The sequence below is a fragment of the Pseudochaenichthys georgianus genome, chromosome 5, assembly GCF_902827115.2.
Source record: "Pseudochaenichthys georgianus chromosome 5, fPseGeo1.2, whole genome shotgun sequence".
NCBI classification, from domain to species: Eukaryota; Metazoa; Chordata; class Actinopteri; order Perciformes; family Channichthyidae; genus Pseudochaenichthys; species Pseudochaenichthys georgianus.
Window position 1 is genome coordinate 20,271,790 of NC_047507.1, and position 14,230 is coordinate 20,286,019.

At 42.3% G+C, this 14,230-nt stretch overlaps 1 protein-coding gene across 4 annotated transcripts in view; it reads left to right on the forward strand.

Moving 5' to 3' along the window:
* Window positions 1-14,230, forward strand: part of celsr2 (cadherin, EGF LAG seven-pass G-type receptor 2) — a 77,278-nt gene that overhangs the window by 58,879 nt on the left and 4,169 nt on the right. For 3 of the 4 annotated variants that reach the window (XM_034083549.1, XM_034083550.1, XM_034083551.1), the window contains exons 9-33: window positions 582-745; window positions 1,429-1,608; window positions 1,699-1,812; window positions 2,383-2,539; window positions 2,776-2,917; window positions 3,556-3,676; window positions 4,387-4,570; window positions 4,712-4,813; window positions 4,941-5,035; window positions 5,240-5,449; window positions 5,650-5,833; window positions 6,182-6,500; window positions 7,341-7,508; window positions 7,822-7,945; window positions 8,144-8,344; window positions 8,444-8,618; window positions 9,307-9,419; window positions 9,886-9,968; window positions 11,055-11,181; window positions 11,273-11,383; window positions 12,225-12,355; window positions 12,451-12,536; window positions 12,623-12,787; window positions 13,432-13,629; window positions 13,900-14,125. In XM_034083549.1, the coding sequence (XP_033939440.1) occupies window positions 582-745; window positions 1,429-1,608; window positions 1,699-1,812; window positions 2,383-2,539; window positions 2,776-2,917; window positions 3,556-3,676; window positions 4,387-4,570; window positions 4,712-4,813; window positions 4,941-5,035; window positions 5,240-5,449; window positions 5,650-5,833; window positions 6,182-6,500; window positions 7,341-7,508; window positions 7,822-7,945; window positions 8,144-8,344; window positions 8,444-8,618; window positions 9,307-9,419; window positions 9,886-9,968; window positions 11,055-11,181; window positions 11,273-11,383; window positions 12,225-12,355; window positions 12,451-12,536; window positions 12,623-12,787; window positions 13,432-13,629; window positions 13,900-14,125 (3,880 nt within the window). The other variant, XM_034083552.1, reaches the window with a different exon arrangement.

A 14,230-nucleotide genomic window follows, 5' to 3' on the forward strand; every position in this document is an offset into this window, starting at 1 on the left:
AAATTGAACGAAAGGCGACTTGAATCATATTTTAATACATTATTTTTCTAAGTTAAAAGGTTGTTGAAGACAAATTGATATTTTCTTACTGACTATTTGAAGACCTTGATTAAAAGTTCACATTTAGACCATAATTCTCTGGGATTTTCAATAGTGGCTGTGGTGTGGTGTTGGATGTGGATTCTTAGTTAGGCTTCCAAATGAATCCAAAATGATATATTTAAAACAAAGTATAGGAAAAAAAAGAGTCACTACTGCCAATCCTGCTTTGAAAAGACAGTGAACAAAGCCATTTTGGGGCATTGGGGACAATGGTCATTTTTAAACTTCTTTTCTCAAGGCAAATGCTCACTGGGTTTTTGGAACGCTTGATTTGATTGCAGACGGCATATAAAAGCTGGCAGACTATGTCTCATGCATTTTTTTGCTGTGATTACTTGGACGTGATCAGAGAACAGACTGGACTTGCTGATTGACCGCATTGCCTCACTGTGAAACTCTCTATTTATCCTCATCACTTTTTCCTACTTCTAACTCTCTCCTAACAATTTATCCGGTTTTTCAACACCTTTTTACTCCAGTGATGGCCAGCCCGCAGCGTTTCCTGGGTAACAGTCTGTTGCAGTGGAACAACATGGCGGCCGCCTCGGTCCCCTGGCACGTGGAGCTGATGTTTCGAACGCGTCAGGCCAGCGCCACACTGCTGCACATCTCCGCCGGCCAGCAGCACAACCTCACTCTGCAGGTGAGAGCAACATGTAGCAGTGACACACTTACACTCCTTTCCTTCATCCATCATCCATCTGCAGACAGTTCTACTGACACTGAAATGTTGCAACGCATTCATTTTTAGCTTTGGGCAAAATGTTAATTAGACAAAAAAAGCAAAATGTTGAAAGACTTCTCGGTTATTTATTTTGTAATGTCTCTTAATCTGATCACAAGATAAATCACCTGAATGAAATTGAAATAGTGAAAAATATTAATGTTCTTGGTGGTTGTGAGGTCTGGCATGAAATCAGTCAACACCTGTAGTTTCAAAAAGATGAAACATTTTAGGCTTGAGGCTCCACCTGTTGGCCGGTTGAGTTACTGACTGAATCAGACGATGTTGAGACAGAAACCCGAATGATCACATGCTCATTGTAGCATCTCTGTCTAGTTACTGTTTCAGCTCGTCTAGACTGACGCCTCTCTGATGTTGCATAACTCTCCCATAATCTATTTCCAGCTCTGCACACCTGTGATGTTTTGAGGTTTGAACTTGACTGCGTGAATAAAAAGACAGTCAGAATTCTCTGGTTCTCTTCATCATGTGATACTCTGCTGACCTTGCCAGTCTCTTTTCTCCTCTGTTGTTGAACATCGATTCAATCTCCCTCCTGCTGTTTCCTTCCTTTTCCCCCGGCTCTCTCCCTGCCTTTGTAGCTGCGCGGGGGGAGCGTGTTGATGGGTCTGCACAGAGGGGAAGACTCCACTCTGTCCCGGGTGGAGGAGGTGCTGGTAAACGATGGGGACTGGCATCATCTGCAGCTGGATATCAGCAGTGTGGGGGGGGCGTCCAGCCACCATAAGGCTGTGCTGTCTGTAGATCAGGGGCTCTACCTGGTGAGTGGATGTGTCCTTGTTGCTCTCAATCACCATGAATCACATCTTGTAGTTTTGCAGACATTAAATCTTTACCATGCTCCTCTTCAGGCCAGTATGGAGGTGGACGGGAAGCTGCGAGACTCCAAGCTGAAGACTGTGAGCGTTGGTGGTGTGGCAATGCCTGATGGGAAAATTCAGCATGGTTTCCGTGGCTGTATACAGGTCCGTCCCTTCTGTAGTCCCTTACTCGTATGAGCATTTGTGATCATGTCTAGCAGATATCTGAAGGTATTACACTAAGGATCTCAACTAGAAGGTATTGCTGTAGTGTTTTACAGATCAAAAGGAATCTCGATTTGGTCAAATTTGATTGAAGAAAAACATATTTAGATGCCTAGTATTCAAAGACTAGGTGTAAAAAAACAGTCATTAATAATCTGTTGAAACCTGTACATTTAAATCCACTGGTTTAAATAACTTTTCCTTCTGTTTTAAACCCTTTTCTACTTGCCCTTTGATATAAAATCATTCTAACTCAGGATTGTTTGAAGTTTGAACTTCTTGACTTAATGATGGAGTGCAGCTAAACATATATTAATACCAGAGCACACAAAATGCACACAGACTTAAAGTGTTTTTATAATCGCAAATCCCGCTGCCTGTTTCACCAAATTGCAATTTGCAACACAGGATCATTTACTCTTTTGAACCTCTAAGTGTTGCTCGCAAACACATTACTGTGTTGTGTTTCCAAGGATACCTTTGTGTGATTAATTGTTTGTTTGCCTCCAGGGTCTGCGTGTGGGCGGGGCTCTGAGTCTGTCTCAGGCGAGGAAGGTGAACGTGGAGCCGGGCTGCAGCGTGCCCGACCCCTGCAGCTCCAACCCCTGCCCCTTCAGCAGCTACTGCAGCGACGACTGGGACTCCTTCTCCTGCACCTGCCTCGCCGGTCAGTCCACGCACTGCTCAGAAACACAAAACCATGGTCCTAACGTTTGCAGGGGTTCATACTGCTGTAAATATTATTTCAGCCTATACACAATGATGTCTGTAAAAGCTCAATGGCAACACAGAAAAGTAACAAAGTTCATACACATAAATCTTTCTCTTTCTCTCTGCTTACCACAGTTTATTGGCCATACCTTTTTTGTTCCATCACAACAGCTCATTCCCCTTTGTTTACAGGCTACCATGGCAGCAACTGCACTGATGTGTGCTCGTTAAACCCGTGTGAGCACGAGTCAACCTGCAGCAGGAAGCCCAGCTCCCCTCGTGGTTACACGTGTGACTGTCCCAGCCACTACTTCGGCCATTACTGCGAGAAAAAGTACAGTTTTCCCGATTTACTTTCAAATGTGTGTCTGTTAGGGCTGAGTGATATAGCCAAAGTACTCTGGCCGTTTCTCAATCGCGAGTACACATGCTGCAGAGCAACTATTTCAAGTATACTACGTCATAGAGTGGCGCAGAATGCAGAAGGCACCACTCGTAGTATACTTGAAATAGTTGCTCTGCAGCAGTTTTACTTGCGATTGAGAAACGGCCACAGTCTTTATAAAGGTCATTTCATGTCTTGGTAACTAATTGAAAAAAAGAATAGTCAATATCAAGGATATAGGATTGTAGGATACAAATCCAATGCTAACCATCTGTGTTTAAGATTAATAACTGACAGAGAAATACTAGATATTTTATCATTTAATTCATAATTGTGAAAAAACTGAACAATTATATTCCAGCTGTACACTGACTATGTTAACATGTGCACACAAATAGAGTTTTCAAATAAGGACAATAGTTGGATTTACCCAGATGCCTGTTTGTTAATTGCAGTGAACTGCGTAGTTAGGAAAAGTGTGATACAAAACCACAATCTAAGTCTGTGCTTGTCATGTTGTGTCAGTTGTGGTTCTTCTTGTTTTGTGTCTTTTATTACTCTAAAATGAATCAACGTTATGCCTCCAGGACCGACTTGCCGTGTCCCCGAGGCTGGTGGGGTCACAAGACGTGCGGCCCCTGTAACTGTCCGACTGACAAAGGCTTCGACTCTGACTGCAACAAGACGAGCGGAGAGTGCCGCTGCAAGGTGAGCGTGTGCCGACCTGCAGCTCTGCGTCATCGCTCTGTAACAGACAGACTAGTCTAATAAACGTATTCAACTGTTTCTCAATTACATAGATACCACACATTAATTACAGTACTCTGTGTGTGAAGCAAGTATACAGGAAATCAATAAACAGCAGTGTGTTTAAGAAAATTAAGTTTTCTGTCTATTTGAAAGAGAGCTGCAACAAATAAACATGAAAAAAGGTTTGGGGGTTTAGAGATAGATCATTGGTTTTTTTATTCAAACTTTATTGAGTTTAATTAGATATATTTTCTTTATTCTTCTTAATGTTATTATTATTATAATACAAATAATAAAGAGGTAATCTGCAAAGATAAATAGGTCAACTTTTAATACATTTAAATTTGTATATAAATATTATTAATTAATTCCTAAATTTTTTAATTATCAATTCATGTATTGGAGATTTAAAGAAAAAATATGTTCAATTATCTGATTCATGCTTTTGGTTTCCTTACGCCTCTTTTTTAACTTATTATATTTAAGATGTGGTCAAAGCTACACATTTGAAGACGTCATATTGGGCTAAAGAAACAATGATCCAAATACTTTTCGGACATTTTACAGACCAAACAACTTATATCAATCAAGAAAACAATTGACAGATAATTCAACAATAATATTTGTGGGCTTCACCTTCTAAATCAGCAACTTTCTCCCGTTTCCAGGACAACCACTACCGTCCTGAGAGCAGCGACACCTGCCTGCTGTGCGACTGCTACCCAGTGGGCTCGTTCTCCAGAGTGTGTGACCGAGAGAGCGGCCAGTGTCAGTGTAAACCCGGAGTCATCGGGCGCCAGTGTGACCGCTGCGACAACCCCTTCGCCGAGGTTTCTCCAAGCGGCTGTGAAGGTCAGAATGCTTCAGATTATTGTAGAGTCATTATTCATTCATAATCCCTGCTTTATTATAGCTACAAGTATATTAAACCCTTTTCCATTTGTATCCTCATCACCATCATCTCTGCTCTCCTTCCTGCTCCATCTCTCTCAGTGATCTATGACAGCTGCCCTCAGGCCATCGAGGCTGGTATCTGGTGGCCCAGGACCAAGTTCGGTCTCCCTGCTGCCGTTCACTGTCCCAGGGGAACGCTCGGTATGATGGCAGCTCCTCTAATTACCATATAATAAAGGCAATATATACTTGCCTCAAGCTGCAGTCCTCACCTCTCATTTGACAACCCCCCCCCCCCCCCTCTCTCTCTGTTTCTCCTTCCTCTCAGGCACTGCAATCCGTCACTGTGATGAGCACAAGGGCTGGCTGCCTCCCAATCTCTTCAACTGTACCTCCGTCACCTTCAGCAAGCTCAAAGTCCTGGTGTGTATTCTCTCCCTGTCAGTTTTTCAATGTACCAATTCCAAAAATAACATCCTTGTCTGCAAAGTTGTGGATATGGTCCTTGTGATTTAAACAGGCCCGAGGGATTTTACATTTAGAAATCTAGCAATCATGTTTTTAATATTTTTATTGAGACATTTTCCTATGTATGTTTTTAGTAATGAATTCTGTTTCTTCCCCCAGTCTGAAAAGATTTCCCGCAACGCCTCGCTCCTGGACTCTGGACACGTCCAGCAGACGGCAGCCATGCTGGCCAACGCCACCTCACACACGGAGAAGTACTACGGCAGTGATGTGAAAGTGGCGTACCGGCTCACACAGAGTCTGCTGCAGCACGAGAGCACCCAGCAGGGCTTCAACCTCACCGCTACGCAGGACGTCCACTTCACTGAGGTGAACAAACACAGCTCTATGGAAACTTCACAACACATGAAACTAAATAAAAACAAAGCATTTCTGCAGTTTTAGCACTGAACAAAAAAAAGCCAGACTTTCCAGCCTTTCATGCTGTATCCACAGGGAAGACTTCACACTAATTTTCGCTCTCCGCTGTGGCCTCCTGTCACACTGACCGCTCGCTGTTTTTCTTGCAGAATCTGGTCCGTGTGGGCAGTGCCATCCTGGATCCAGACACGCGGACGCACTGGGAGCTGATCCAGCACTCGGAGGGCGGCACAGCGGCGTTGCTGCGCCACTACGAGGACTACGCCAACACACTGGCACAGAACATGAGGAAAACCTACCTCAGCCCCTTCACCATAGTCACACCACACATAGGTGAGCGCTTCACCAGGAAGCACAGCGTGTTATTGCCAAAGCCTCACTGGGTATTTTACTGCAGGATAGATCCAGTTTACTGACACATTTATCTACTAGCTTCTCCACACGGTCCCAACTCTCAAAACATTAACTAATTGATCAATTGACTAATAATTTCAGCATTAATTTAAGTCTTATAAAACATTAATAAATAGTGTCCCTCCTTTAAGCACTGTAATTACTTTTGGGCTAAATCTGATATTTTCTGGACTCAAAATGTATGATTTGAAGGCTTAAATTATCTGGTTAAAGAAGGGGTCCAGTTTCATCAGCTCAGCTCTCTGCCTGTCTGTGTTTTTCTCGCAGTCATCTCTGTGGACCGTCTGAAAAAGATGAATTTCGCCGGAGCCAAACTCCCGCGGTATCAGTCCCTGAGGGGCCCTCGTCCTGCGGACCTGGAGACGGCCGTCACGCTGCCCGATTCAGTCTTCCAGCTGCCTGTGGACGCCAAGGGACACAGACACCTGGACGTCTTCCCGGAGTCCTCGCTGAGGAACCGCTCGTCCAACAGGAAGAGACGCCACCCTGAGGACAACCAGCAGGACGCCATCGCCAGTGTGATCATCTTCCACAGCCTGGCCTCGCTGCTACCAGAGAGCTACGATCCTGACAAGAGGAGTCTGCGGTAAGAACGGTTAATATATTATATAATAAAGCTGTGTCAGAGCTGCGTTATAGATACTTTTGTTGGACGAATTGTAGTCCCAGAAGTTATGCGTTAAACAATATTATTGTTATTGTGAGACCTTTTAACCTTTGTCATGGCCACATGTTGGCTGAAATAAAATGTTAAATAAACAAACACACTGTTAACACAACAGCAATATGAAGGTCAGACAAATAATCAAGGTCATAATTATCATGACCTGTAAGGTCAGGGCCGCTCCTCCTTACACGCAGATCACGCAGACTGCGTGGGGCCTCACCTCGCGGAGGGGGCCTCATTTTGAAGAGGGAGCCTCATTTTGAAGAGGGAGCCTCATCTGAAGCGCAAACGCGGCGCACCTACAGTGTAGCGTGCCCGTCGTCTTCGCGACACAGAGGGCCTCATCATATAACTTTGCGTGGGGCCACAAGTTGGCCAGGCCCTGTGTAAGGTGATTGGAACATAAAAAGATGCCATGAAGCAAAGTGATTGTACAGTCTCTAGGATCTTAACTTGATGCACTTGATTCCCTGCTAATCCTCCACAAGGATAACATAAAGTGACTTTAATTGAATGGTTCAAATATCAGTGAATCTCCTCTTTGCTCATATTCAATTCAGATTATTTTCTTTTTATTAGGCCGTTAGAGCTTTGTTTTAATCTTTTTTTCCAAAATAGATTGTCCTGACAAACTGAAAATGTTGATATTTAAGATTTGTACCATTGTTTTTATTTAAAGAGGACACATGATGTCAATGATTACATAAATCCCCTCTGAGTGAAACGGTTCCCTGTATGTCTTTTTATCATTTCCATCAGGGTGCCCAAGCGTCCGGTCATCAACACGCCGGTGGTGAGCATCACGGTGCACGACAACGACGAGCTGCTGCAGCACACGCTGGACAAACCCATCACTGTGCAGTTCCGTCTGGTGACCACCGAGGAGCGCTCCAAACCCATCTGCGTCTTCTGGAACCACACCATACTGTGAGTGCAGACACCATAGACTGGCAGACACACACCATGTCAAGATGATCTGTCCAATATAACTGCAAATCATCCAAGGGTCATCAAAAGTACACCTTACATAAATCACTTTCTTACATTTAGTTTTGAAACCGATTCAGTTTGTTGCATCACAGTGTCATTTTTAAGGGAAAAACAAACAATATTAAGAAGATTATCCAGTCCCCTTGCATAAGTAAAGGATTAAACATTACAATAAGACACACAGAGATAATAATAAACATGAAATTGTGTTATTCTCACTTCGTCCTCTGCACTTTGTGTTTATTTTCAGTGGCGGGAATGGCGGCTGGTCAGCGAAGGGGTGCGAGGTCGTCTTCAGAAACAACACCCACATCAGCTGTCAGTGTTATCACATGACCAGCTTCGCGGTGCTCATGGACATCTCCAGAAGAGAGGTGAGCAACACTTAAAAAATGACACTTCACTAAAACCTGAGATAAATATATAATAATAATAATCATTTATGAATAGATCACTTGTTAATAGTACCTAAAGACACTTTACATAAGTTTAAATTATCATATAAAATAATACACTAAGCAAACAATAGATGTGATTTATATTTGTTCTCTAAATCGTGATGTTTGCGTCAGAACGGAGAGATTCTGCCAGTGAAAATACTGACGTGGAGTACAGTGGGAGTGACGATGGGCTTCCTCTTCCTCACCTCGATATTCCTCCTCTGCCTGAGAGCTATGCAGTGCAACAAGACGAGCATCATCAGCAATGGAGGCGTCGCTCTCTTCTTCTCTGAGCTCATCTTCATACTGGGCATCAACCAGGCAGACAACCCGGTAAATATTTCTGTTCTATATTTATGTGACTTGATGTATCTTTTAATCTTGAAATATTTCAAACGTCCGTATCTGTTTCTCCCCTCCTTTTCTTTGCAGTTTGTGTGCACAGTCATGGCTATCCTGCTGCACTTCTTCTACCTCTGCACCTTCTCCTGGCTCTTCTTGGAGGGGCTGCACGTCTACCGCATGATCAGCGAGGTGCGAGACATCAACTACGGACCAATGAGATTCTACTACCTGATTGGCTGGGGAGTGCCCGCCTTCATCACAGGTCAGAACCCTCGTATAATCACAAATACAATCACCAAGAGACACCTGCTGTACGAGGGAGAGCCTCATCCAATGTGTGTCTTGTAGGATCTTACATTTCTAAAAGCAGCATATTACAAGTTTTGAGCCCTACCAGTTAGAGAAATCTATCTGGAGACATAACACTTTATAGAAATATAGAGAAAACATTTTCACTTATATAATTAAATATAATTCAAACCTACTGGCTAAAGAAGGGTGGCTGAGAAGACAAAGCTAAGATCCTGTGGGACTTCCAGATACAGACTCTGATAAAATGGTAATGGCTAACCAACTAGACGAACAGCAGAATAAGGCAATGGTTATGGATATAGCGATCCCAAGCAACCGCAACATTAGGAAAAATTAACACAAGAATATTTGGAAATAACAGGAGCTCAGAGAGGAGCTAGAGAAGATTCGGAAAGTGCAGGCAACAGTGGTTCCAGTGGTGATCAGAGCACCTTGGACAGAAACCCCCAAACTCAGAGATTGGCTTCAGCAAATCCAAGGAACTGTATCAGAGATTTTTTATCTGTTATAAATTAAGAAGATTACTGTTGGACACAACTATTGAGTTTGATAAACAGCCTATTTACATAGTTGTTCCGGGGTCAGGCGGGTATTAAAAACACAATACAAACAATGGGTCTTTCTCTGTTGGACTGCAGGTCTGGCGGTGGGACTGGACCCTGAAGGCTACGGGAACCCTGACTTCTGTTGGCTCTCCATGTACGACACTCTCATCTGGAGCTTTGCTGGACCCATCGCCATGGTGGTGTCGGTGAGTCCTGCACATCCAGACTGTTGTCTCATCTCTTACACACATGACAACAGCAGCATCCATCACTTTTTAAAGGCTCACATAAACTAATAAAATACAAAAAATGAAGAAAATCCGGGCGCTGTTCAAAATGGCTGCCCACTGCTCCTAACACTAGGATGGGTCAAATGCAGAGAAACAATTTCCCCACGGGGATTAATAAAGTATATCAAATCAAAAATGTCATAAACGTTTAAATGCAGGAAGTTTAGCTGTGTTAGTATGTTTCACAATCTATATATGTATCATCTATGCCCGACAGTCCAAACATGCTGACTCACGATGCTGACTCAGGTGTTGTTGTGACAGGGAACACACCCGTCTCTGTTCATTTGCGTGTGTAAAGAAAATATTAGACATGACTGTGACAGAAAGAGGACTTGTGCCAGGATGTTAGCAGTGATGCAGTTTGACTTTGTGTCTGCAGATGAACGTCTTCCTGTACATCCTGTCGTCCAGAGCCTCCTGCTCAACGAAACACCTCAGCATGGAGAAGAAAGAGCCTCGTGTGTGAGTGTACCAACATGATATAAGACATTTTGCTGATGTAGTTATATTTAGGCTTTGTCTTTGAAATTCCCAGCCTGGAATATCAAACTTTCTAGTAAAACTGGATCAACAAGACACAAACGATCCACACTGACATCAGATCAGACCTTTTCCTCTGATCCACCCTATCAACAGCTCAGTTATGTAGTACTCTACATGTACTCTGTAGCTCCAGATGGAATCATAGCAAACTATTATTAATTTTAAAATGTCAGTAATTTTTTCAATAAAATAGTATAAAATAATATATATGTATATAAATTCAGGTTTCCAGCTTCACAAGGGCAGGATTTGCTGCTTCTCTGTAATACAATACCTGGATAAAGGACGTCAGTTTGGCTATTTTAAAAAAAAATTACATTTCATAGACCAAACTATCGTTTGATTATAAAAATCATAATAGTCCAATATTTAATTGCACAACACATTATTTTCAGTTGTTGATGGTGGTGTCATCTTTACACAGTAACATTTACTATGACTTTTATGATTTTTTAAAAATTATTTAAAATACTACGATTTTTCAGGACATATTTATACATTTGTATAGCTTACTATACTCTGCCTTTTTCTATAAATACATGTTATTATTTCTTTCATGACCTAAATGGTAAATGGACTGTACTTATATAGCTCTTTCACACCCCATTCATACAGAGCAGTGCCAATTGCTCTTGGAAACCAAAATTCCCAGACATTCCCACACCGTTGTCCAGTATCTTGCCCAAGGATACATCAACCTGCCTGATCGTCCTTACTATTCTATGATTCTTTTTTTAAACCATAGGCTTTTTAATCTTCCACATTTCACAGCAAATACACGGTCCTGATGAAAAGTGTTAGGGGCTTTGTTGCACCACAGTTATCAGTTGTTTGTGTTCGTGATCACAGCTCTTCACAGGACAACACGTGCTCTGTTTCTCTGATTTTACTGCACTTCTGATGTTGGCTGCTGGTCGTTTATCATCAGGCTTCATCTTCAGATCAATGAATTTGCAGAAACACTCCTGACACAGCTCCTCACTAACTTCTCATGTGATCCTGCAGCTCCGGCCTGAAGACGGCAGCTGGCGTGCTCCTCCTGGTTTCCGTCACGTGTTTCCTGGCGCTCCTCTCCGTCAACAGCGACATGATCATCTTCCACTACCTGTTCGCTGGCTTCAACTGTGTGCAGGTGAGCCATCCATTTCCCGCCTAAACTGTTTACATTTGTTATTTCTGTCGTTTTTCCTGACCCTCTTTCCTCTTCTGTCCCCAAACCACAGGGTCCGTTTATTTTCTTTTTCCGCATAGTCTTCAACAAGGAAGCAAGGAATGCCATGAAATACTGTTGCAACCGCAAGCGCCCCGATCATATGATCAAATCCAAGAATTCTGTGAGTCCCTCACCGAAAATACTCCAGTCAGTCAGACAGACACTGATGTAGAGCTCAGCATGAGTGTCATGTAGGGAGCTTTTCTAAAAACATCAGTTATTATCATTATTCTGTTCCAAACAACAATAAACTACCAAGTAACAAGTGCATAGAAATGGTCTAGATATAACTTTCACCTATAAGTATTAGGTACTGATATATTATGAAGTTGTTTTCCTCTGTTTTCCATTCTGATGGTTTTTTTAATATGGAAGTTCATCATTTTGACATGTTTTTCTATACGTTCACATCTTCACTAGAAACCAATTAGCTTTGTACTGATATGGAAGCAATAGAAAAGATAATAATGCCATTATCTTAAAATAAATAATAAAATAAAATAAATAAAGCCATAATAGTTGGAACATTTAAATTAAAAAAATTAAATCTTGTCCTTCATAGGATCCAAGAGAGAAAAGTTCAGACTGAAAAGACTTGATTTTCCAAAATGTTTTTCCATTGTGGATTTAAAACGAACTTTTTGGAAAAATCTAGAAAGGGGGAAATGTGACTACATGAATTCAGACATGTGGTTCTCAAAGTAATAAGCTGTTCTTTTATTAGGTGATTGTTTGTACATTCTAATTCTAATTGTCTTTCTTTGTTTCTGTTTGCTGGGACCCACAGAGGGACTCTTAGATTTGTTGACAACAAGAAAAATATATCTATAAAATTATTTCTTCCAGCTTAAAGTTGATGTTTTTTTTAGCAGCTGGACTGCACAAAATCACATAATAAACCCTCCCTGTTAACTCTGTATAGGTGTTTTTCAATTCCTAAACCACTCATCTATACTTTGCAGGGCTACAAATGCAACACTAACTACATGGACGGCCGGTTGTACCACCTTCCCTTTGGAGACTCCAGCGTGTCTCTGAATGGAACCATGCAGAGCGGAAAGAGCCAGCAGAGCTACGTGCCCTTTGTCCTCAGGTAGGAAAACAAAATAAAAATAGTGAGATGAGAATAATATGCTGCATGACAGAGTGACAGGCGCAGCTGTACACTGACTTCTTGTGTCTTTTCAGGGACGATGGGTTGAGTACCAGCCAGGCGCACATCGCTCTGAACGACCACACGTCACTCTTCCATGAAAATAAGGAGCACCCGGACAGTAATACTCTCATGACTCTCACTCAGCGCTCAGTTTACTGCAGTGATCGGTACGGCCATGTCACCCTCTCCTCTCATCTGTTTCAGATCACGACAGTGACTCGGACAGTGACTTGTCTCTAGAGGACGACCAGAGCGGCTCCTATGCCTCCACACACTCCTCCGACAGTGAGGACGACGAGGGACCACTCTCTCCAAATGAATGCTGGGAAAACATGGCGTCTAATGGGGCCAAGAGACCACAGCCAAACGGTACTGATCCCCACTCTTTGCCTCTTCAAATCATCTAGATCACTTTTCCTATCCAACTAATATTCCAAAGAAATACAAATTATAGCTGGACTGACGGAGAGCCTTCCTCAGTTTATTAAACCTTTATATGTTATTGTTTGTTATTTAGAATTATTAAAAATATATATATGTATTTCCACCAAAAAATATTGTAAAATGTTGCTTTTGTTTCTCCAAATTAGTTGTGGCATGTTTAATTTCTGGCTGCCTCGATAAGGGAATACCATCACATCTTGTTATCGGTAGAAATATGTTTTGTTTTAAAATCAGAAATTCAGGAAATAAAATGAAATCAGGAAACAATGGAGTATTATTCTTAAAATCGTTTCAGGATTTAAATATATAAATACCTTCAGAACAACAGGGATTTGAATGAATTGCTAATGCATGAGAGGCACTAAATCGGACTAATTTAAACTAATGTAACTTCAACTTTTGAAGACCGCACATTCAATAACCAGCAGTAATGATAGATTTTATTGCTACATATAATGTATTTGTGGAGAGGCAACCCATCTCTTCCTGTTTAACTATAAGGATTTAATTGTCATAGTTACTGTGACATGTGTTTTTTCCCACATGTCATGTATTCTTTGTCTCTGCAGAAAACAGTGTGAGTAAGATGTACTGGCCTGATGATGAGGGAGAGCTCACAGGAACGGACAGACTGAAGGCCGACACTCCGACCAATCAGGAGCTGAGTCTTGGCCGTGACACCCGGGGGTTATCAGACGACCGCGGCCAGGACGCCATGACGACGCTGCTGCCCAGCCTGCCACACATCTACACCCACCCCCACAGAGGTGAGTTTTAGCTCAGTGCATACCTTTGCATGTTGTTGTTGAGTTTCGACAACACTTACAATTTTCTTGTTGAGAAAATACCATTTAATACGTGGTCTATTTTCTATTTTGAGAAATAAATCAAGTCAAAAGTAATCAAGTATTATGTTGAGGTGATGACACAAGGGAAACCGCTAGGACATTTTTTTATCCTGCTATATTATATTACAGGCAAATTATTATTCTAAGAATGATAATGAATAACTTGTTGATTGTTGTTATCCTCCACAGGAATCCTAAAGAAGAAGCAGCTCTCTCCTATAGTTGAGAGGAATGGTCTGAACCGCATCCACAACGAGCTCTGTGAAGACGCCCCCCCCGGCTCGGCGTCCCCACAGGGGTCGTCCTCCAGTGAAGGGCGGCGCCGCCCGGCTAACCCCGGCCGGCATGATCAGATGAACGGTGTCGCCATGAGCATCAAGGCGGGGACGGTGGACGGGGACTCGTCAGGATCAGAGTGAGTAATAACTCAAAAAGCAACATCACATATAAGCAGTAAAGTGTTGTTTTATACCTGTGAGTGTTGTCCATCATTTTGTTCAACTGTCTGCGTCAAACTGCC